General features: G+C 51.2%; 1 protein-coding gene across 3 annotated transcripts in view; it reads left to right on the top strand.

The window, feature by feature from the left end:
• ASB1 (ankyrin repeat and SOCS box containing 1) overlaps positions 1 to 23,861 on the top strand; it is a 116,227-nt gene that overhangs the window by 18,142 nt on the left and 74,224 nt on the right. For 2 of the 3 annotated variants that reach the window (XM_027967071.2, XM_027967064.2), the window contains one exon: positions 133 to 5,862. The exons of the other annotated variant lie outside the window; for it this stretch is intronic. In XM_027967071.2, coding sequence (XP_027822872.1) covers positions 133 to 260 — 128 coding nt within the window. In that variant the 3' untranslated portion in view covers positions 261 to 5,862. Of the gene's footprint in view, positions 1 to 132; positions 5,863 to 23,861 lie in introns of those variants that run through there. 3 annotated transcript variants of the gene reach the window in all.

Raw genomic sequence — 23,861 nt, 5'->3', positions numbered from 1 at the left:
AATTGGGATGCTGGCAGCAAGCATTGTTGTGTCCTGCCTGCCGTCCCCACCAGCCTCTGGTCCGAGTGATAGGGGAGAAACTGGATTAACCCCCCCTTCCTCTGTCTCTCCCTTTCCTCCCACCCATTCCAGGTGTCCCCAGGTCCCTGCTGAATCTGTGCCGTGTGGCTGTGAGAAGAGCGCTCGGCAAATACCGCCTCCATCTGATCCCCTCGCTGCCTCTGCCAGACCCCATAAAAAAGTTTCTGCTTTACGAGTAGAATTCTGGAGCGGCGCTGATTGCGTGAAGAGGTGGCAGTGACCTGCCGTGCAAGTTAACACTGACTCTCGCCCCGTGACCATGTCCTGTGCTGCCGAGTCCCGCCTGGCTGCAGGTGAAGCAGGACCAGCCTTGTCCCCCCGGACTGTGTTCTCTCTCAGGCGTTTGGGCATCAGACAGTCTTGGGGTCAGTATCTGTGTCAGCTGGGAGGCTCCTACACAACTTTATTTTGTGCTTCCTCAGTCTGTTTGGAAATTAATGCAGTGGGCCTTGAAATGTGAGCAAGTTGGGGCCACTGATATCCTGGAGGTCCTCAAGCTGGAGGTCTGCTGATATCCTGAGTAGAGAGGACTGGCATCTTCCAGACTGCTTCTGGGTTCACGTCTCAACTTGATGGCTTGATTGCAGTCAAATGAAAAAGGGAGTTTTGGTAAAAAAGTAGAGTACAGAGACACAGTTTCTGAACTTGTGAGTTTGTGTTCCCAGCTCCTGGGTTGAATATGTGATGTTTACACACACACACGCACACACACACACACACACACACACACACACACGCTTTCCTTGCCACCTCAGTGTTCTCTCCATGTGGTGGGGGCATCATGTCAATTGGCTTCATTCAAGGATGGTTTCCTGGCCACTTGGGTTGGCTTTACTGTCTCAAGGTCCGTACCTACAGTGTTCACAGTCTCTTTAGGTAATGCTCAGAGCTCGACACCTAGCCCCATACCCAGCTGTGCCCAGCATCATGCCAACAGGTCTCACGAGTTCTCTGCCATTTCACTCTGGGGAGCTTCCAGAAGTCCACTGATTTCAGGAGGCCCACTGCCTCCACTTGGACCAAGGACCGTCCAACAGCATCCACTGCCAGTTCTAACAGAAGTCCACGCATGCACTGCGAAGTAGAAACTTGACTCGTCTTCTGGGTGGTTCAGAGCTTTCAGTTCTGTGGTGTCCTGTGGACAGAACATCTTGTGTTTGGCTGATTGCGCTTCACTTGTTTGGACCTGATGTCTTGGTAGCTGCTCCTAGAACTGAACAGGGAGATAACAGTGAGGTTAGAGGTCTCCTGTGGCCTGCCAGGGGCTAGGGGAGGGAGAGAACTGAGCTGGGTTATCACCCAACAGCTCAGCTGTGGGCAGGGCTGCGTGGCCAGACGTATGTCATGCTGGCACAGATGGGCCAGTGGCTGCCTCTTTGAAGCGTCCAGGTGCTGTTGTTTGCAGGGAAATCACATCTGGTTGTTGAGGCCTCAGGACCATTGTGTGGATCCATGAAAAGTGTTTAGAAATGGGCAGATTTCACATCTGTGTTTAGCTTTTCTGTAGCAGTTAAACAAATGATATGGGTTTATTTAATTATCAGCATTGTTGTGTGTCTTCACTGACCAGACCGGCAGCGTCTGGTCATGGTCTTCCGTGATTGAGGCTGGAGTTCTGAGTCTGCCTCCTGGCGTTGATGGACGTGTGTTGGAAGCCAGGCCGGCCCATTTGCACACGAATGAATTCTGAGGGGGAGAGAAGTCATCAGTGATTCAGAGGGGAAGATGCAGCCACTGGAGCTTGTTGCAAGCTGAGGCCGCGGCTGCGGCCTTGGGGGCTCAAAAGCGGGCTGTGTGCTGCCGCTCTTGGCTGCGAACCTGCTGGGTGGGTTGCATTCAGAACTCGGGGTCCCACGTGCAGCAGGAGAGGCGTCCTGAGAGAGGAGGGGCCGTGGGCGGGTAGCAGATGGTGCCTTTGCCACCAAATCCGAGCACTGTGGGGCTTTGGTCCGGGAGAGTGATAGTGTGCCGGTGGCCCTCGTGGTGGGACTCTCCGGCTCTGGGCAGTGGCTTCCATCGCAGCTGTTGCGGGAGGGCTCTCCCTCGTATAGGGAAGGGTTGTAGGATAGCTGGAGCCTCTGGAGAGGGGCGGAGCCACAGGAGGGGGCCAAGCTGCCAGCGAGGTTGCGGAACCACTGGAGGGAGTGTCCCTGGGGCGCAAGGCAGCACGTCCCCTTCTCAGTCTGGCTAGAGGAGTCTCAGGAGCAGCTCACTCACCTCACTTTGCGCTCCGGCAGCTGCCCTTTGGCTTGGATTCCCTTCCCGGGGGCCGTGCTGCAGGCTCACGGGACCCTGTGTGCCCTGCTGGGCATTGTCTGCAGGGGTTTGTTAGGGACAGAGCCTCCCTGGGGTAGGAGGTGACTGTTCACAGACCTGGAAAGCAGCACCCGGGGCGCTGCCAGGCAGGAGTGTCGGGCTGCCTGGAGGCGGGGTCCCCTGGCTGGCGCCGTGGAGTGGCTGTCAGGCTGCTGTGCAGGGTGATGTGAGTGCAGGACTTGTTTCTGGGGGGTGGAACCATTTTTCTGGGGTCTCTCTAGAAGGACTGGACTGAGTGATCCTCACTGTTGGGCCTGGCCCAGACCTCGCCAGGGAGGGACTGGGACTGGGGAGGGGTTGAGCCAGGGAGTGAGGGGCCCCGCACCGTGTGCCCCAGAGCGTGGTGGGCTCAGGGCCAGTCGTCCTTTATAGAGGCAGGTTGACTTTCTGTGTCCAGCCAGCCTTTAGATAATTTTTTCAGACTCCCAGCAACTGAGGTTCAGCCTCTAGCTTGAAATTCCATACATGCCACACATGACTCTGAAAACAGCATAGCTATGTACTTAGGGCCATTTCTTCTTGTTTTGAGCCTCACGTTACTAAAGCTCCCTTTTTCTGTTGTTGGCAGGGATAGGTAGGGTACAGGCTAGGAAGGAATCACTCTCTCCACAGAGCACTTTATAAAAGCCCAGTCTCCAAACCCTGGGGTGCCCACTGCCACGTAGCCAGGAAATATGGACCTGGGTGATGAAGTTGTGGTCCAGAGCACTGTGCCCATGGGGCATGACAAACTGATGGGCAGGAGCCGGGGCCCCCAGCCTGGCTCAGGAGTGTCCTCACTTGCTCGGTCACCTGAGGGCCGTTGGGCCGAAGGAATCCTGTGCTCAGGGCCTCGGCTGCCGTGGACGGGTGGGGCTGGACCTGGGGAGGTGGGGCAGCGCTGAGACCTCTGAGAGGGTTCCGCTTTGGCGTCCTGCTGGGAGTTCTGAATGTATTTTCAAAACCCATCAATGTCATATGTATCCGTGCCTTTTCGTATTATCTCTGGTATTTCTGTATGTATTTATTCATGCCCTGCCTTGTTCCAGGAAAGGGCTCAAGGTTGTCACGCTTAGTTTTGATGTTCTCTTTTGATGTTTGGTGAGTTTTAGTCAACAAGCGCTTGTTAAACAGGACATTTTAAAAAGAAAGGACAGTTTCTTTCTTTTTCAACACAATTTCCTCATGTTGAATATGTTTCTGTTATCAGACCTACGTGCCATCATTTTTCCCCTTTCTTCTGTGAATTGACTCTTCAAATGGAAGGTTCATGCAGCAGTGTAAGAGGAGCCTGCAGGCAAGGCTGGACCGAGGCAGGGAAAGTCCGCCTTGGAGAATGCACTTCTGTGCTGAGCTGCCTCCTGCCTGGCCCTGAGCAGGCCTGGCCCTGGGGAGGCCACCTTCTGACGGCAGGGCCGGCCATTCCTTTCTCGTGGGGCTCTCATGAGGACACACGGGACAATGTCTGTGAAAGCACTGGGCCCTTGAGCCGTCCTGGTGGCGTGTCAGCAGTGTCTCTGTGCGCGTGGTCCCTCTTCTCGGCGGATGTGCCTTTGAGGTGGTGGCGGCCTGTGGCCTTGCTGGTCGGCTGGGCTTTGTGCCCGGGGGACGGTGAGAGTTGTGGCAGCCGTGACACAGGTGTCCTGTGCAGGTAGAAGGGCAGGGACGCGCGTGGAGTCACAGGGGAAGCCAGGTGTGCTCCATTTAGAGGGTCGTCTTAGTCTGAGGTACGTTCTTCCTAATTTGGGTGATAAAATGTCCTTTTATGTAGTGAAGGTGATAATTGAGGGCGACATTGTTGGTTTTTTTAATGCACCTGGTTGCAGAATAAAATGTTGGCTGCCCTTCGTCAGATCCCAGAACTTCTTTTTAAGTTGGCCAGGCTCTGAGAGCCAGCGTCGGGACCCACAGTCTGTCTATAGCCTGTGTTCACGACTGAGGAGTCCCTCCTGGAGTCTCCAGCGGCCTGTCCGCAGCTGAAGGAGAGCCCGTGGCTCTGCTGCCTCGTGGTCCGGGGACAGGCCCTGTGGTCACCGGGAGGATTAGGAGCGCGTGCTTGTGTCTGTGATGACAGCGCCGTCCCTGTGGTGGTGGGCCTCTGGCCACCCCTGAAGGACCCTCCCAGGAAGCTAGCGTGGCTCCCCAGTGGGGCTGCCGCTCACCCTGGGCACCTGAGGCACCCCAAGGCTTGGCACTGGCGGTGGGGTGGGCCTTCTGGTGCCAGGGCTCAGGCTCTTCCCCTGCCCCTGGGGCCACCTTGCCAGGCACTCAGCAGCTGGGCCTGAGGGGCCTGGGTGCCCCACTAGCTCGGCGCTCTCTCCTGGAAGTGTCTCATTCGGCCGCCTGACATCTCTCTCGCTCACTGAGGCCTCACTCTCCTTCTCACGCTCCCCGCCCTCCAACCTGACTCCTTTGATGTGGAATAAACGACTGAAGTGTACACGAGTGGTCAGTGGGATCCTGTCCTCGGAGAGCTCCGTGGGAGGGGCATGCAGGTTCTGAAGTGCAGTGGTCTGTGGAGTATACACCGTCAATTGTAGGGAGACGGTTGGATGGGGAAGTGAGTGAGGGTGGAGGTGGCTTCTGTTGCCTTAACTCATGCTCAGTGTCTGGAGGGCACGAGGGTCCTTTCTTTTGGACCTCAGGCCTCTACCACGTGATATGTGCGTGTGCATGTGTCCAGCTCCGTGTGGTGTCTGAGCATGGCTCTCCCGGGTGTTAGCACCTCAGTTTGCTGCTGTGGTTTAGCCGCCAGCACCCCTGCGCCTCCCTGCAGTGTTTGCCAGCCCCCATGATTTCTGTCTGGTGTTGGGCATGTGCGGTGTGACACGCACGGGAGCCCATGTGCTGCAGGAGCGCTGGCATCAGCCCTGGGTCTTCCCTTTCTCTTTGGTAGTGACCGCGCTTGTCTGCAGCAGCTGGGACCATGGCTGTTGCTGCCCTTGGGCCTGGTTAGGAGCTTTCAGAAATGGGATGGACATCTTTGGTAGGTTATTGTAACTGTAACGAATGCTTTACTCCCTGTTGACTCCCCCCAAATGCCTTAATTCTGTGTACTGTTTATCTCATTGGAGAGAAGAATTGATCACGTGGTATCTTTGTATATGCACTTCAGGTAGAGACAGTGGCTGTCCAGAGAGTTCCTCATGGTTTGCAGAGAGGGGCATCTGTAAATGGGAGTCTAAGAGGCTTCTTTCGCCTGCTCTGGGGGCCCCCAGTGTTCCCGGGAGGCGCTCATAGTGCTGCATAGGTTTAAACTGGGATGCGCCTGTTTCACTTTGTGGGTTTTTAGTCTGAAGAGAAAGTGCCCCTAAAGTGTCTGAAACACATGGCTCTCCATCGTGGTGACACTGTCCTGCAGCGCTCTCTTGGGTAGGGAGGTGTTGGGGACTGTGTCATATGTGACTTATTTTGACAGTGGGAGGGTGAGTTGTGAAGCTTTGGGAATGAATGAACTAAATAAAGCGTTTATTCGTTTCTCCATGACTCCATGGCATGTCTTTGTATTTGCTATTAATATTTCATATATTTTCTTTGTTCCTCATACCAGTCCCTAAGGCCCATCTGTAGACGTATACCTCTCCTGCTCTGCTGAAAAATGGCCTCACTTTCTGTCTCAAAAACCAGCTGCTCGTGTGGCAGGGATTGCTGGTTATCCTCCACTATCCATTGTCTATGTCTGTGATGACAGAATCCACAGTTACAGCTGGAGACTTGAATCCTCTGAATAATGTCTTCACTTCCCAGACTTCTTATAACTAGATGTGGCTGTTCACCATAGTTCCTTCCTGAAACCCCATTAAAATTACAGGGAATTTTAATTTTTTAAAAAAGCGTAAATCCACTAAGATGCCTATAAATGGCAACAAAGTTTTGGAAACTCTCAAGAAAATAGATGAATGGTAAGTGACTTAGAAGTGCCTGAGAAAACGACATCGTAGGAAGGAAACGAGAACAGTTGAGAACATGGTGTTACTGCAGAGCTCTGGGAAGCTCTGGGGCTGGCAGTTTCAGGCGCCTCTAGAAGTGGATGTGAGGGGTGAAAGCAGCAGGACTGGCCAAAAGCCAGTTTGGAAGCAGCTGTAAGTCTCCACTGCATACAGTCGGGCACTTGTCGCTGCCCTAGCCCATTGGGAGCGGAGACATCAGCGTTCAGGATGTAAAGTCCTCAGCTTAGGAAATAGGCCGTGTCCTCCAGGCAGGAAATAAAGGAGGAGGAGGCTTCTTAAGGAGTCTCACCAACCTGAAAGGAAACACTCAAAAGATAGCAATACTGAATGGGACCAAAGAAAATCATCCAGTGGATACCGGTAAAGAATTCAAGAGAATTCTGAGAATGAAGGCTGTGTCCCCAGATTAAAAGGACCAGCTAGAACTAACTGTGGCATGTGACCAGCCCTGACACATCACTGTGGGATTCCAGGTCACTGGGGAGAAAAGATTCTATAACTTGGGTTCCCAACCTCTGGGACCAGCCTGCGGCCTGTTAGGAGCCGGCTGCACAGCAGGAGGTGAGTGGCAGGTGAGCGAGCAAAGCTTCACCTGTATCTGCAGCTGCTGCCGTCACTGGCATTACCGCTTGAGCTCCGCCTGCTGTCAGCTCAGAGGAGGCATTAGAGTCTCACAGGAGCTCAAACCTTACTGTCAACTGTGCATGCAAGGGATCCAGGTTGCATACTTCTCGGGAGGCTCGCCACCCCTGTGTGCGCACCCCTGTGCCTCTCCACCATCCGTGGAAAAATTGTCTTCACAACTGGTTTCTGGTGCCAAAAAGGTTGGGGACTGCCGCTGTAACTTCTGGAGAGAACAGGACGTACACAGGTTGAGTGAGTTGAGTTCAGTCACTCGGTTGTGTCCAACTCTGCGACCCCATGGACTGCAGCACACCAGGCCTCCCTGTCCATCACCAGCTCCCAGAGTCCATGCAAACCCATGTCTATTGAGTCGGTGATGCCATCCAACCATCTCATCTGCTGTCTTCCCTTCTCTTCCCACCTCAGTCTTTCCCAGCATCAGGGTCTTTTCCACCAAGTCAGTTCTTTGCGTCAGGTGGGCCAAAGTGTTAGAGCTTCAGCTTCAGCCTCAGTCCTTCCAATGAATATTCAGGACTGATTTCCTTTAGGATGGACTGGTTGGATCTCCTTGTAGTCCAAGGGACTCTCAAGAGTCTTCTCCAGCACCACAGTTCAAACACATCAATTCTTTGGGGTTCAGCCTTCTTCATGGTCCAACTCTTACATCCATACACGACTACTGGAAAAACCATAGCTTTGACTAAATGGACCTTTGTTGGCAAAGTAATGTCTCTGCTTTTTAATATGCTGTCTAGGTTGGTCCATGGAGCAAGCGTGTTTTAATTTCACGGCTGCAGTCACCCTCTGAAGTGATTTTGGAGCCCCCCCAAATAAAGTCTCTCACTGTTTCCATTGTTTCCCCATCTATTTTCCATGAAGTGATGGGATCAGATGCCATGATCTTAGTTTTCTGAATGTTGAGTTTTAAGCCAACTCACTCTCCTTTTTTACTTTAAACAAATTCTTCACTTTCTGCCGTAAGTGTGGTGTCATCTGCATATCTGAGGTTATTGATATTTCTCTCGGCAATCTTGATTCCAGCTTGTGCTTCATCCAGTCCAGCATATCTCATAATATACTCTGCATATAAGTTAAACAAGCAGGGTGACAATATACAGCCTTGATGTACTCCTTTCCTGATTTGGAACCGGTCTGTTCCATGTCCAGTTCTAACTGTTGCTTCCTGACCTGCATACAGATTTCTCAAGAGGCAGGTCAGGTGGTCTGGTATTCCCATCTCTTAAATTTTCCCCAGTTTATTGTGATCCACACAGTCAAAGGCTTTGACATAGTCAATAAAGCAGATGTCTATTTTGAACTCTCGCTTTTTCGATGATCCAGCGGATGTTGGCAATTTGATCTCTGGTTCCTCTGCCTTTTCTAAATCCAGCTTGAACATCTGGAAGTTTTCGGTTCACATACTGTTGAAGCCTGGCTTGGAGAATTTTGAGCATTACTTTGCTATCATGTGAGATGAGTGCAGTTGTGCGGTAGTTTGCGCATTCTTTGGCATTGCCTTTCTTTGGGACTGGAATGAAAACTGACCATTTCCAGTCCTGTGGCCACTGCTGAGTTTTCCAAATTTGCTGGCATATTGAGTGCAGCACTTTCACGGAATCATCTTTTAGGGTTTGAAATAGCTCACCTAGAGTTCCATCACCTCCACCAGCTTTGTTTGTAGTAAGGCCCGCTTGACTTCGCATTCCAGGTTGTCTGGCTCTAGGTGAGTAATCTCTGGGTTGTGAAGATCTTTTTTTGTATAGTTCTTCTGTGTATACTTGTCACCTCTTAATACCTTCTGCTTCTGTTTGGTCCATATCATTACTGTCCTTTATCATGCCCATTTTTGCATGAAACGTTCCCTTGGTGTCTTTAATTTTCTTGAAGAGATCTCTAGTCTTTCCCATTCTATTGTTTTCCTCTGTTTCTTTGCATTGGTCGCTGAGGTTATCAGGACACAGGTTATCAGGAATCAAAATAGCTTTAGACCCCTCAAATGTGACATTGGACAAGAGAGGAATCAGACCTTTCAGAATCCTCAGAATTTGGAAGGAAATACATATAAAAGTCATGCTAAAGACTTGTAGTTTTTTGAAAATGTCTGTTCCACTCATCCTTTCTTAGGAAACTTAGAGGATGTACTCTTCTAAACGAAAGAGTACACCAAGAAAGGAGAAAACCTAATATTCAGGAACTGTGGATCCAACACAAAAGAGGAAGGTGACTCCCAGGAGCATAGTGAAAGCTTCGGGGGTGGCAGCTGTGTGTCTAGTCCAAAGACAAGGAGCTGAGACCCCAGAGAAGACATCCTAATTACTAGGATACCTGTTGTTTCTGAACATATTTAGGTAGAAGTTGGGAGTGACTTATTAAGTACCTGAGAAACCAAGGAACATAACTCCAAGGAAAACAAAAGGTTGGGGAAGAAAGAAAAAGTTACCATGGTAATAGTAGCCACCTCAGCTGTGATTAGTGTTCACATAGTCATACAACATCCACTTACAACCATAAATGCTCTGGGGGTGGGAGGTGGGGTTGAAAGGGTGGGGACCTGCGTGTGAGTGAAAGCTAAAAAGGCAGAATTCATTACAACTAGTGGCGGGCAGCAACAAAGCCCAGTGTTGCTTCTTTCTAAAGAAAATTGATGGAAGGCAAAAAGGGCATTCAGTTCAGTTGCTTAGTCGTGTCCGACTCTTTGTGACCCCATGGACTGCAGCACGGCCAGGCCTGCCTGTCCATCACCAACTCCTGGAGCTTACTCAAACTCTTATCCATCAAGTTGGTGATGCCATCTAACCATCTCATCCTCTGTCATCCCCTTCTCCTGCCTTCAATCTTTCCCAGTGTCAGGGTCTTTTCCAAAAAGGCCATACAAGTCACTTAAAAATTTAGTAACTTAGTTTAAGTGTTAGCTGCTCAGTTGTGCCCGACTTTTTGCGATCCCATGGATGGCAGCCCACCAGGCTCCTATGTCCGCAAGATATTCCAGACAAGGAGACTGGAGTGTGTTGCCATTCCCTTCTCCAGGGGATCTTCCCAACCCTGGGATCGAACCTGGGTCTCCTGCACTGCAGGCAGATTCTTTACTGACTGAGCTATAATTTAAGGGGCAATTTTATATATCAGGTAAAAAGATAGGATATATTACAAACAACTTTATGATAGTAAACGTGAAAATGTAGAGGAAACGGACACATTCCCAGAAAAATAGAACTCTTCGGATGCTGGGAAAGATTGAGGGCAGGAGAAGAAGGGGACGACAGAGGATGAGATGGTTGGATGGCATCACCGACTCAATGGACATGGGTTTGGGTAAACTGCGGGAGTTGGTGATGGACAGGGAGGCCTGGAGTGCTGCAGTTCATGGAGTCGCAAAGAGTTGGACACGACTGAGCGACTGAACGGAACTGAATTTAAGGAGATGTTGGGACAGCCACCAGGGCGGCCACCACTGCAAGGAAGCGGTATTGGAGTCCTTGCTGCGGAAATCGCAGCGCGTCTCCTTTAAGAGGAAGTGAAGCCCCGCCCCGTATGGAAACACCTCTACCGCTATTCAGGTAAATTCCCACTGGACCGGGGCTGGAAGGACCCAGGAGGGGCGTGTTCCCGTGCGTGCGTGCGTGCGGCTACGTGGGGGCGGGGCTTCCAGAGCGGTCCTCTGGTGACGCGGCCGGCTCCTGGGTCGGCCATGATCCCGGGTCCTGAGAGCTGGGTGGGGCCGTCGTGAAGGGTTCCCTGGCTGTAGGGCGCGTGCTCCCAGAGGACGTGGGCCGGGCTTCTTCCAGGAGGGCTGGCCCCGGGCCTGCTGCGGGGAGGTGGGCCGGCGGGGACTTGCTCTTGCGGCCCCTTGCGGCCCCAGCGTGGTTGGTGTAGAGCAGAGCGGAAGGCCGCTCCCCCGCGGGGCGCTTTTGTAAGAGTCTCAGGTCTGGACTCTCCCGCGCAGGCCCGGCCCGTGCGGCCTGGAAGCCGCAGCTGGCTGGAACTGCGGCGGGGAGGCGTATGGGAGAGGCTTCGGCCTCCTCCTCTCAGGCTCCAGAGCAGCGCGGCCGACAGAGCGGATGCGGGCAGGAGAGGGCCTCGAGGCGGAGCGCTGTGGGGTCCACGTGTCAGAGACGGGGCCTCGGAGCGCCGCGGGCAGGGCGGCTGTTCACCACCCGTCTCCCTCGGACATAACAGCAAGTGTGAGGAAGCCCACGGCAGCCACACCGGGGGCAGGTGTGAGTGCAGTAGCTCCTGCCTCGTTTCGACACCAGAGAAGCCAGGCTGGAGAAGAGCCTTCTGAGCGCACACCGTGGGAAGGATGCTTTCAGAGGATACACGCTTTTTTGCCATCAGAAGCTTCATAGCAGAAAGGCCTGATGAATGCAGTAACTATCAGAGAATCTTCAGTCACATGTCTAAGCTCATTCAGCAGCAGGAAGTGTATACCAGAGAAAGCCTGTTTGAGTTCACAGAATGAAAGCTTTTTGCCAAAGGTGTGCCCCGATTTACACTGGAAAGTTCACAGCCCAGAAAAGCGCCAGGAGTGCAGCAAACGTGGGAAAGCCTCCTGCCCAAACGTCCAACTTGTGATGCCCAAAAGCCTGGTAGGTATGACCAGTGGAAGGAAGTTTGAAGCTGTAGGTCCAACCTCATTCACCCCTGGCAGGCTCACTGTAGATTACCAACCAGTAGCAGATGTGAGAAAATGTTCTGCAAAAGGCTTCACCTTGTGAAGCATCAGGAAGTTCATGCTGGAGAAAGGCCTGAAGTATGCAGGGAACGTGTCTTCTTCAGCGGAAGAGGCCCTGTGTCAGCCACAGCTTTGATAGCCTTTGTGAAGATGCTGGAAGTTGAGCTTCATGTGGTCAGACACCCACACAGGATATTCCTAAGGAGTGCTGCGTGCATGGGGAGCTTTCAGGTGCAGCAGCAGACTTGCTCACCTGGCTGGGGCTCTTGCCAGAGTTCTCTCACTGTCAGTGTCTGTGGCAGAAGCCATACCACTGCTGTGCTAGCTGGGAGGGACTTATTACCTGTGATCCCTCGGGTCCCTGGAGGCCCCTATGAGCAGCTTGAGCACATGGATGGGCTGCATCCCTTTCCTGACTAGTTCAGGCATGGGTGTGACCTGCATTGACCAGGAGGACCTCAGCCAGCCTCTCTCTGGCTCTTGGGATAGTTTTCGTTTTTTTCAGGGACACTGTTGTCCTCAGGTGACTGGATAAATCTGTCCAGCTTTTGACTTAAACTTCCAGGGAACTCTCGCTTCCCATCATTCTGCTGGAGTGGAAATAAAGACCTTGTTGTTTAAGCCACCTTGAGCCTGGGAATTGCTGCTTACTGTGTAGGGTGAGCTTAGAACAGAGTTGGGGGCTGCCAGCATTAAGGGTGTGGATGAGGGAGGGGAAAGAAAACCAGAGAACTCTATTTTTGGCCTGGTTTGTATTGCTGCCCAAGACTTCCTGGGAATGACTGAAGCTTTGAGGCTTAGTCCTTTGGTCTAGAATCTGGATTGTTTTTGGACAGGAAGGTCACCCCGAGTTGGGATGGTTGGTATGACCCCCCGAGTGCATTTCAGAGCTGCATGAGTTTGGTCCCTTGAATGCAGGTTGTGTCTTGCACTCCGCAGCACTGCTGATGGGAAGCTTTTTCCTAGCACCTGCCTAGGAGCCTTGGGTGTATGTCATTGGCCATAAGGCCTGCGGGGCTGTGTAGGAGTCGTAACTAGTGCAGAAACAGTAGGCATGATAGTAGGGAGTAGGGGAGACTGTCAAAGTTGGGGGGCATGTGCCCCCTTTAATGGACATTCACAAATGTTTGGGTGACTTTGGCTGTGAAAAAGAGTGTACAACGGTTCTCACGATCTCCAGATGGCATGTCTCTCCTACCACTAAGCTCACTCTCAGTAAATCATCCAAAGGTCTGTAGTGGCTGAGTGCTTAGTCCAGGGCAGAGAGGTTCACTGGGCGGCCCTGGGCTGCTGGGCCAAGGCTGGTGGGCAGGAGGCCACCTGTGGGCGTGCCCAAGAAATCCACTGGGCAGTTGCTTGCAGGGGCTTCTGTTGAACTTGTTGGAAAGCTAATGGGAGCAGGCCAGACTCCTGGGGAGAGCTGGGAAGCTGCCTGTGGGGAAGTTGAACTTGGTGGGAAGCCAGTCAGGATTCCTGAAGAACCCAATCAGGAAGCTGCCTGCTGGGTGCTGCTGGGAGTGGAACTCCACTGGTGTCTCATGCCAACCGAGCGCCGAGGGAGTCAGAGAAAGGAAGTGCAGTGGAACCATGAAGAGAGATGCCCTCCTTCCCAGCATCCCCCCGGCAGCCACTCCTGACAAGCTTCACATTGTTCCAGCTGGCAAGTTAGCAACGCTCCAGGCTCACAGCCGAGCAGTGGAGCTTGGATTTGGGAAGCTTTGGAAGAGGATTCGTGTAGTGTTCTCGAGGCAACGTGGCAGGCTTCTTCCTCCAGGGGCCCCAGCCTCCCCTTCAGTCAGGGAGTCTGGCCTGTGAGTTGAGTTAGGTCCGGGCACTGCGTGAGAGGCAGTCTCTATTACAGTTGTGACTCAAGTCGGGTGTTTGACTGTTTCCTGTTTTATAAATTAGTCAGTACTCATAGTCTGAAGGTTTGTTTTTTTTATTGTTTAGTCACTAAATCGTATCTGACTCTGCGACCCCATGGACTATAGATTGCCAGGCTCCACTGTTCATGGGATTTCCCAGGCAACAATACTGGAGTGGGTTGCCATGCCCTCCTTCAGCGGATCTTCCCGACCCAGAGATCAAACCCGAGTCCCTTGTTTTGGCAGGCGGGTTCTCTACTGAGCCATCTGGGAAGCCAGTTCTTGGGGTACCATGTTCAAGTAACTGCTGTCAGAGATCCCTGTGGATCAGGCTGTTTTGATTATGGGTACACATCTGTTGTGTTTCTTGGCAGACATGTCCCCCCTCCCCCGGCCACCTTTGAGGGTTAATTCCTGCCATTTGGGCTCTACTCGTCTGGAATTTCATCATCTCCGTTAAAATTGAGGAGCTCATCTTGGTGCAGCAAGCCCCTATCCCATCTGCTGCTGAGGAGAGCAGCTGTGGAGCTTTCCAAGGGTGTGAGCACTCTTCTTCCTCATGTATCTCAGTCTTCCTGGACTTCCTGAAGGCTGTAGCTGGGAGGTGGTGTGTGGATTACACAGCCTCTATCCAGTCCAACCATCCTATGTCTCTAGGCATTTGGATTCCCTCTTCTGTGCCAGGGCAGCTCTGGCATCTCAGCCTTGCTAAATGTGGACTGTTTCTGAGTAGAAACTTTGCCAGACAAGCAGACGTGTTGTTTAGAAACTCCTCCAGCCACTCAGGTGAGTGTACTGAATCTGGACTCCAGTCCCTTCTCCATCCTCCATGAATTTGGCCTCGACTAGTATCATGTTCCACCCTCCGTGGTTTGACACCCTCAGAGTCAACTTGACACGTTTCCCATGTTTCTGATGTATGTTCCTGATACGTATGTTAGAAAGGGCTTGCTCATTGGAAAAGACACTGCTTCTGGGAAAGATTGAGGGCAAGAGGAGAAGGGGGATGGTTAGAGAATGGGATGGTTAGATGGCATCACTGACTCAATGGACGTGAGTTGGAGTAAACTCTGAAGATAGTGAAGAGCAGGGCAGCCTGGCATGCTGCGGTCCATGGGGTCGCAAAGAGTTGGGCACGACTGAGTGACTGAACAGCACCAGTTTTCTAGGTGTGCAAGCTGTTCTACCTGGAGTTACCAGGTGTGCTCCTGGCCCGTTGGAGCATGTGATCTGACCTGTCGTGTGTCTGGTGGCAGCAGAGCGGTGGTTGTGGGTCTTGAGAATAGACCCACAAGGCCCCCTTCAAGGCATCTACCCTTGGCAAGGTTCTCCCAGGCTTTTCAAAGAAGAATCTGTTACGACGTAATGGACGAATGACTTCTACTGGCGAGGGAGGCTTGGAACACCCGTGGGGTTTCAGATGCTCGGTTTCCCTGGGCCCAGCCAAAGGTCACCGTGCCGTTTCGTGCTCCCACACATTCCTGGTCCCTGTCTGACTTTCCCTGAGACGCTGGCGAGACTGAGTCCAGCTGCTGTCCACAAGCAACATAACTTTTCTGTATGATTTTTAGAGCTATCAGCCCTGTGACTGCAAGAAAAAAAGAGATTATTCTGAGAATTGAAGTATTCTGGTTCTCACTGCTGCTTGTCCTGGGAGTTAAGTCACCACAACTTGTCATTTTTCCTCTGTGTGCACTCTCATGCCCTTGAGGCTCTATTCCATACTGTACTCCCTATAGTCAACATTACTTCCATTTAGGAAAAGAAGCTTCAGTTGCACAGGGGCTCCAAGTCCCTTGCTTCTGTCAGTACTTCACAGGCAACCCAAGGCCATGGCTTGATGAACTTGTTGCCAGGTGCCTGCAGGCATCTGTTTCCCACCGACAGTGAGCTCAACGCTGCTGGAGCTGGAAATTGCAACAGATCAATCCGATCTCATCTCTGCCGGAGAGCCCAGGCTTTTGAATTGGGTCTACTGAGGCAATTAGCAGTCAAACAAAGGAAAACAAATGATAGGAGAATTGGAAAGGTGAAAACAGAACTCGTTTGACAATAGGTATAGCAAATCCAAAAATATTTAGTTACATTTTTAGATTAATAAAGCTTATAAGGTTGTTGAATATACCTAATCAACTCTAAAACCAATTGCATCCTGTGCACCAGAACCAGAAAATTAGAAATTGAGGCTTAAAAAGTTCAGTTTACAGTGGCAAAGAAATCAAATACCTAGGAATATGTGTGGCAAAAGACATGTAAGAAAACTTTGGGAAATATCAGAAAAGACACAGAGAATAAAGTATGTCAAATTTCTCCACATTGGCCTATATAGATTTACACAATCCCAGTTTAAATCCTTCAGTTCAGTTCAGTCGCTCAGTCGTGTCCGATTCTTTGCGACCCCATGAATCGCAGCACGCCAGGCCTCCCTGTCCATCACCACCTCCCGGAGTTCACGCAGACTTGTGTCCATCGAGTCAGTGATGCCATCCAGCCATCTCATCCTCGGTCGTCCCCTTCTCCTCCTGCCCCCAACCCCTCCCAGCATCAAAGTCTTTTCCAATGAGTCAACTCTGCATGAGGTGGCCAAAGTACTGGGGTTTCAGCTTTAACATCATTAAATCCTTAGTGGTTTCTTTGTGAATTGGAAAGATGGTTCTGATAGTCACATGGCAGTGTAAAAGGAGGAAGCTAGTCAACAGGTTCTGGAAGGAAAAGGAGTTGCTGAGAGGTCATGCTTTCCCGGATAGGAAGACTTAGCCACAAGCTGAAGAGAGAGTGGAGCTATGTAGGCAAGGAGACAAGAGGACCACTGGGCCAGATCAGAGAGCCCAGGGATGGATCAACGTACATATGCACATGTTTGTGCTTGATGAACAGTGAAACGGACACTGCAGAATAGTGGGAGAAATGGGCCACTGAATGATAGTGTTGGAACAACGGGGATCCATATTCACACACGCACATGCACAAATGGGTCTCCGTGTTTCACCATACTGAAAAGTCAATTCCAGATGCATTATTGATAGACAAGAGAGCGGCCAAACGTGAATAAAAGGGAAAATGTTCATGATCTCAGGGTCTTAAAAAAGGCGCAAATATAAACCACAGAGCAAAAGACTGACAATCTGCATTAAAATGAATTTCCGTTCTTCAAAAGATGTTATAAATTGAGAGACGAAGCAGTAAGTGGGAGAAGATACTTGGGATGAGACAAAGGTCTTACATCTAGAATAAGTAAATAATTTATACAAACCCATGAGAAGGAAAGACTGAAAACCAAATAGAAAGGAGCTGAACAGGAGCTAGATGCGAGAGGAAAGGCATATGGCCGGTAGACACCTGAAGACTGCTCCGCTCAGGGGAGCTCAGGGACGCACGCACACGAAACCACGGTGGGAGCCTACACCTGAGTGGCCGGCAGAGAGCGCAGAGTCCTCGCTGTCGGTTGGTATGCAAACGGCACTCAGTTCAGTTCTGTTCAGTCTCTCAGTCATGTCCGACTCTTTGTGACCCCATGAATCGCAGCACGCCAGGCCTCCCTGTCCATCACCAACTCCTGGAGTTCACTCAAACTCACGTCCATCGAGTCCGTGATGCCATCCAGCCATCTCATCTTCTGTCATCCCCTTTTCCTCCTGCCCCCAATCCCTCCCAGCATCAGAGTCTTTTTCAATGAATCAGCTCTTTGCATGAGGTGGCCAAAGTTCTGGAGTTTCAGCTTTAGCATCATTCCTTCCAAAGAAATCCCAGGGTTGATCTCCTTCAGAATGGACTGATTGGATCTCCTTGCAGAATGGCGCGGCAGCTTCTAAAAAGGTAAACTTGCCTATGGTACCTCTGACCATAGGACCTGGCAATTCCACTCCCAGGGGTTTCCCCCAAAGAAATGAAAACATTTGTTCACACAAAGACTTGTATTCACAGATTCACGTTTGTTTAGAAGTCTCTAATTGGTAAGGGCTTCCCTTGTGGCTCAGATGGTAAAGCGTCTGTCTACAATGCTGGAGACCTGGATTTGATCCCTGGGTCGGGAAGATTCCCTGGAGAAGGAAATGGCAACCCACTCCAGTAATCTTGGCTAGAAAATCCCATGGGCGGAGGAGCCTGGTGTCCATGGGGTCACAAAGAGTCAGACACGACTGAGCGACTTCACTTCACTTTCCCTTGTGGCTCAGCTGGTAAAGAAGATTCCCTGCAGAAGGGAAAGGCTACTCAACTCCAGTATTCTGGCCTGGAGAATTCCACGGACTGCATAGTCCATGGGGTCACGAAGAGTCAGACATGACTGAGCGACTTTCACTAATTGGTAAAATCCCAGTACCTATTGAGAGGAGGTAAACCAGGATGCACCCCTATGATGGAGAACAGCCCTGCGATTAAAGAGGCTTGGACTAGTGTTACTGCAACAACGTGAACCCTGAAAACATGCTTGGTGAGAGGAGCCAGACACAAAAGGCCACATATTCCAGGATTCCACTTACATAAAATTTAAAAGAATGCCAACTGTAGTGACGGAAAGCCGCCCAGCATCACCTGGCATGGGGCAGTGAAGCAGTGCAGATGAAGGGTCACCAGGGGGCACGAGGCACTCCCAGGGCGTAAGGCCCTGTTCCCTGCCTTGAACCTGGTGAGGGCAGCCCCGGGGGGACGTGGAGGCCCAAGGGTATGCATTTGTGCACTTCCAGTGTGTGCGGTTCACTGCGTGTCGCTTTGCCTCGCAGAAGAGCTGCTAAAACCACACGCCTTGTGTTTGATCAAGAAGAAAAATAAACCACATGATTGTGCCAGTGCCTGATAAGAAGACTGCGATAGTGCCAACTGCAAATTACTTTAAGTAAAAGCCCCGTAAGTTTCTAATGAACCCGTTTCTCCAGCTCTGATTGCAGCCCCTGGTGGGTGCTCTGGTTTGGGGGGTGCTTGCCAAGCCCTCCATGTTGGCCCCCAGTGCCATCTCCTGCCCATCACAGCTGAGGAGAGAAAGGCCATCTCCCCTGGGGATGGCATGCCACCCCCCCAACCCCTGTGCTGTTTGTGCCCCTGTGCCTCTGCATACCATGGTCCGCTGATGCTGGCCACCCCCTGACACCTTCAGATGGCCCCTGAAATGCCCTTGGCGCCCCAGGATGAAGGTCAGTCATGCGTGGGGCAAAGTATGGCCAGGGCAGAGCCTGGAGTCCTGCGGGCATGTGTTCAGGGGCAACGGGAAGGGCCTGGTGTCCCAGGAGGAGGGAGGTGGCCATCAGGAGATTCTGCAGATCCAGAATGTCTGGGGTGCCCCCCAGGGGCAGGGGCGCTGGAGCAAAAGCAGACAGAGCCCCAGAGAGCATGCACGGAGATGAGCTTAGGTCTTGCCCCACAGGATGGTGTTTCTCAACGTGTGCCCGTGGGGCACCTGGCAGCCTCAGCAAACACGCAGGAGGTCTGGCAGATTCGTAAAGCAGCCCAGGGAGCTGGCATCGGCCGCATTTGTTTCACAGTCTGATGGTGGCCTTCACAGAGGTCTCGGGAGCTCAGCGATCACGTTCTGCAGGCTCCACAGGCCTGCAGAGCAAGGCTGTGTGATCTCTCAGGGCTGCCGGCAGGCAACAGGGCGCAGTGTGTCTGGGCTTCAAGGTTCACGCAGTTTACCAGTTGCTGTTTATGCTGAAGTTTTCACTGAAGTTTCTATTATGCTGTGACGGCCAGAATAACAGCTCTCCCCAGATGAGCCTGTGAATATGTTACCTCGAGGGGCAGAAAAGGGTAGGTCTCTCAGTCGTGTCCGACTCTTCGTGACCCCAAGCAGTGCAGCGCACCAGGCTCCTCTGTCCATGGGATTCTCCAGGCAAGAATACTGCAGTGGGTTGCCATTTTTTTTTTCCAGGGGATCTTCCCGACCCAGAGATTGAACCCAGGTCTCCTACATTGCAGGCAGATTCTTTACCATCTGAGCCACCAGCGAGAGGCAGAAAGGACTTTGCAAATGGGATTAAGGTAGGGGGAAATGAGCTGGAACAGTGACTGGGGTTTTCTAGGGAAACCAGTGCCCTTTGCTCTGAAGAGGCAGCCCCTTCATTGGCTGTGTGTCCTTGGCCCCCTGTACAGGGCTGGCTTTCAGTAGGTGCCTCATAAATGCTGGCAAGTGAGGTCTTTCCACAAAAGTGAAAGCACGTGGATTGAAAGAGCCCCCGGAGAGCCCCTCGCTGAGACCCTGGTGTGCAGCAGTGGGTCCCCAGCCTCCCCCTCCCGCCAGGGTCTCCTATCTGGAGTATCTGGCTTCACGACCCTGGGGAGGGGGTTTGGAAAATGTGCACTTAATTCAAATGCCATATCCATACGGTTTCAGAAGGAACGAGAGCCATGCTGTGGTAAGTGGTGGGTTCGAGGGCGGCTCCAGACCGTGGAGGGGCCCAGGACCCCGGAGAGCTCGAGTTTCCAGGCCTATAAAACCCAAACGGAATTCCAGGTGTGTGAGACGAAACCGCACTTAACGTGCAAGTAACAGCCAGGGTGGGCGACTTGAGGACAGACCTTGAACAGCTTGGAAGAGCCGCATTGCCAGCTTCAACTAGCTCCCACCTCCCTCTTTGTTGCTATGACAGCTCAGGGAAGGCCCCCGCCCCCAGGCTCAGGGCAGGGACTCAGAGAATGCTGTGCAAGAAACTCTGCTGAACTGGGCTTGAGTAGGGAGGTGAGTGGGGGCTCCTTGGTGCCTCGCACCACCTCCTGCCCACCCCTCCCCTTCCATCCTCACCACGTCCACCGCCTGGGTGCTCCCACGCCAGCTGGGACAGCATCCTCATGCCTCTCCTGTCCCGTCTGCTCTGTCCTCCCCACAGTGCTGGAAGGAGCTTTCCCGAAGGTGGCTCCACCTCCCACCTGCCCGTGTGAAAGTGAAAGTCACTCAGTCGTGTCTGACTCTGCAACTCCATGGACTGTCCATGGAGTTCTCCAGGCCAGAATACTGGAATGGGTAGCCTTTTCCTTCTCCAGGCGATCTTCCCAACCCAGGAATCACCCCGCATTGCAGGCGGATTCTTTACCAGCTGATCCAAAAGGGAAGCCCAGAAATACTGGAATGGGTATCCTATGCGTTCTCCAGGGGCTCTTCCCCACAGATATTGAACTGGGGTCTCCTGCACTGCAGGCAGGCTCTTCTGTGTAAATGTCATCTCCAGCTCTTTCCCGGCCCCGCTGCCCTCACCCCCTAGTCACCTGGAGCCACTTCTTCTCCCGCCACCCCACCCCCCGGCCCCCGCTCCTTCCCACAGGCGGTGCTAGAAACCTTCTTGGGGGGCAGATACCACTTCTGCTGGGACGTCTTCTCTTCCCTCCCAGCTAAGTGGTGGCCTCCCCCAATCCCCCGTGCTCTGTACCCTGGAGGGTTGTTTTCCTGCTCAGGAAGAGCTCCTATCCTATAGACCCTGGTGATTTATACGCTATAGCATTGCCAGACAGTACAGAAATGCTAGTTACATTTGAATTTCAGATAAGCAAGGAATAGTTTGCAGTGTAACTGTGTCCCATGTAATAGTTGAATTTAACTGGGTACCACATATTTTTATTTGCTACATCTGGCAATTCTGTTTGGAATGAACTTGGGGATAAAATTAAAGCTTTTACAAATATATAATTCTGTCAGTGGGAAATCTGATCTATAGATAGGGTTGGAGAGTATTTGGAGAAGCAAACAAAGTAGCCAGAGATACATTGTTTTTCAGTTCAGCTAAGATCAGTCGCTCAGTCGTGTCCGACTCTTTGTGACCCCATGAGTCGCAGCACGCCAGGCCTCCCTGTCCATCACCAACTCCCAGAGTTCACTCAGACTCCCATCCATCGAGTCGGTGATGCCATCCAGCCATTGCATCCTCTGTCGTCCCCTTCTCCTCCTGCCCCCAATCCCTCCCAGCATCAGAGTCTTTTCCAATGAGTCAACTCTTCGCATGAGGTGGCCAAAGTACTGGAGTTTCAGCTTTAGCATCATTCCTTCCAAAGAAACCCCAGGGTTGATCTCCTTCAGAATGGACTGGTTGGATCTCCTTGCAGTCCAAGGGACTCTCAAGAGTCTTCTCCAACACCACAGTTCAAAAGCATCAATTCTTTGTTGCTCAGCCTTCTTTACAGTCCAACTCTCACATCCATACATGACTACTGGAAGAACCATAGCCTTGACTAGACGGACCTTAGTCAGCAAAGTAGTCTCTGCTTTTGAATATACTATCTAGGGTGGTCATAACTTTTCTTCCAAGGAGTAAGTGTCTTTTAATTTCATGGCTGCAGTCACCATCTGCAGTGATTTTGGAGCCCCCCAAAATAAAGTCTGACTCTGTCTCCACTGTTTCCCCATCTATTTGCCATGAAGTGATGGGACCAGATGCCATGATCTTCGTTTTCTGAATGTTGAGCTTTAAGCCAACTTTTTCACTCTCCTCTTTCACTTTCATCAAGAGGCTTTTTAATTGTTTTTAAGTTATGAAAATCGAATGAAACTCTTCTAAATTAGCTTTAAAAAGTATAGTAAACTTCAGTCATCTCCCAGGTGCTCACCACGCACGCCTCTGATAATGGTAACCATTGAAAAAGCCTGGAAACATATGAATGTTTAGCAAAATATTTTCCTAAAGCCTGACCTGGTGTATGTACTCATCAATTTACTTTTTGTGTTATTTCAGTCAACGTCCTTCTTTTGTCATTTCCTTTCCATTTCAAGCGCTTCCTTCGGTCATTCTTGAGGGCAGCTCTGCCGTCGACAGATCCTCATGGTTTTCCTTCATCTGAGAATGTCTTGGACTCTTTCATTTCTGAAGGGCATTTGCACTGAAGGGTCTGTCCCGTGCCCGACAAATACTGTCCTACTTCCTTCTGGCCTCTGCAGGTTCTTTTTATTTCTTTATCTTCATACAGTGAAAGCTTTCATATGTGGAATTAGCCAGCTGGACTCAGTTTAGATGATCCCAGTTTTGTCGGCAGTATCCAAAGCACCGTAGTCAGGAGCCAGCTGAACAACTGCCTCCTTCTCTCCGTCAGCCTGATCAGGGCGTTGACCTTAGCCATGGCAGTCTTAGAGCCTCTTCACAGCGTGTTTAGCTTGGTGCTTGCTGGCCTTGAGGTCTGCAGTGAACTCTGCTGCGTTGGTTTCTTCTGTTTCCCTCGTGGCTGACTTGGTGGTGATGGGGGGACTTGAGGATGGCAGAGTTGGTCAAGCTTCTCACTCCTGGGAGCGCCCCTCCGAGGACATTTGGGCTGCCTCCTGAGCCGCCGCGTTTTTGGCCAATGGAAGGTGACGCCTGGATCTTCTCTCTTTTGTGGCTGTGGACACCTTTCAGCACTGCTTTCTCGGCCTTCAAGGCCTTGGCTTGAGCTTTGGGAGGGGCGGGGGCTTCCTTCTTCAAGTTCGGTGCTGTCTTTGTGAAGAGCTGGCCTCTGCAGTTTCTGATGAGAAACCATGTCGTTCAGGTTGCTTTCCTCCTAGAGGTTACGTGTTTTGGTGCAGATTTCTTTGGGTTTATCCTCTTTGGTGCTTGCTTAGCTTCTTGAATCTGTAGGTTTGTGTCTTTTGCCAAATTTGGGAAAATTTCAGCCATTATGTCTTTGAGGATTTGTCCGTCTGCCCCCCTTTCCAGGTCTCTGATGACGTGAATGTGGCATCTTTCATTAATAATTCCAGAGACCCCTGAGGCTCTATTGTTATAATTTTTTTAGTTTTTTTTCCTGTTGTTGAGATAGATAATTTCTGTTGTTCTCTCTCCTAGTTCACCAGTTATGTTCTCTGCCTTCTCTACTCTGCTGTAAAGCCATCTAGTGAGTTCCAAAAAAAATACCCCCCAAACCCCTCAAACTTTGGTTATTATATTATTCAGTTCTAAAATTTTCATTAGCTTCTTTTTCATATCTTCTGTTTATTTGCTGAGGCTTCTGTTTTTTAAATTCATTTCCAGTGTATTTATGATTCCTTGTTTAAGCATTGTTACGATGGTTGCTTTAAAAGCCTTATCAGGGAACTGCCCTGTGATTAAGACTCTGTGCTTCCAATGTAGGGGGCCAGGGTTTGATCCCTGGTCAGGGAATTAGATGCCGTATGTTGCAACAAAGAGTTCGCATGCTGCAACTGAAGAATCTGCATGCCACAACTGAGACCCAGCATAGCCAAGTAAATAAATAACATTGTTTTAAAAAAAGCTTTGTCAGATAATTCCAGCACATATGTCATCCTGGTGTTGGCGTCTGTTGACCATCTTTCCTCATTCAAGTTGAGATTTCCTCAGTGTGACTAGTGATTTTCAATTGTATCCCAGACATTTTAGGTATTCAGGATTTTATTAAAACCTATTTAAGCAGGCACCCTCTGCCACCTGGTCACTGGGAGAAGGGAGTGTAGCCTTGTTCCTGTCAGGT

This window comes from Ovis aries, chromosome 1 (assembly GCF_016772045.2).
Source record: "Ovis aries strain OAR_USU_Benz2616 breed Rambouillet chromosome 1, ARS-UI_Ramb_v3.0, whole genome shotgun sequence".
Classification (NCBI taxonomy): Eukaryota; Metazoa; Chordata; class Mammalia; order Artiodactyla; family Bovidae; genus Ovis; species Ovis aries.
Note: the sequence above shows the minus strand (reverse complement) of the source record. Positions and strands in the feature narration are given on the sequence as shown.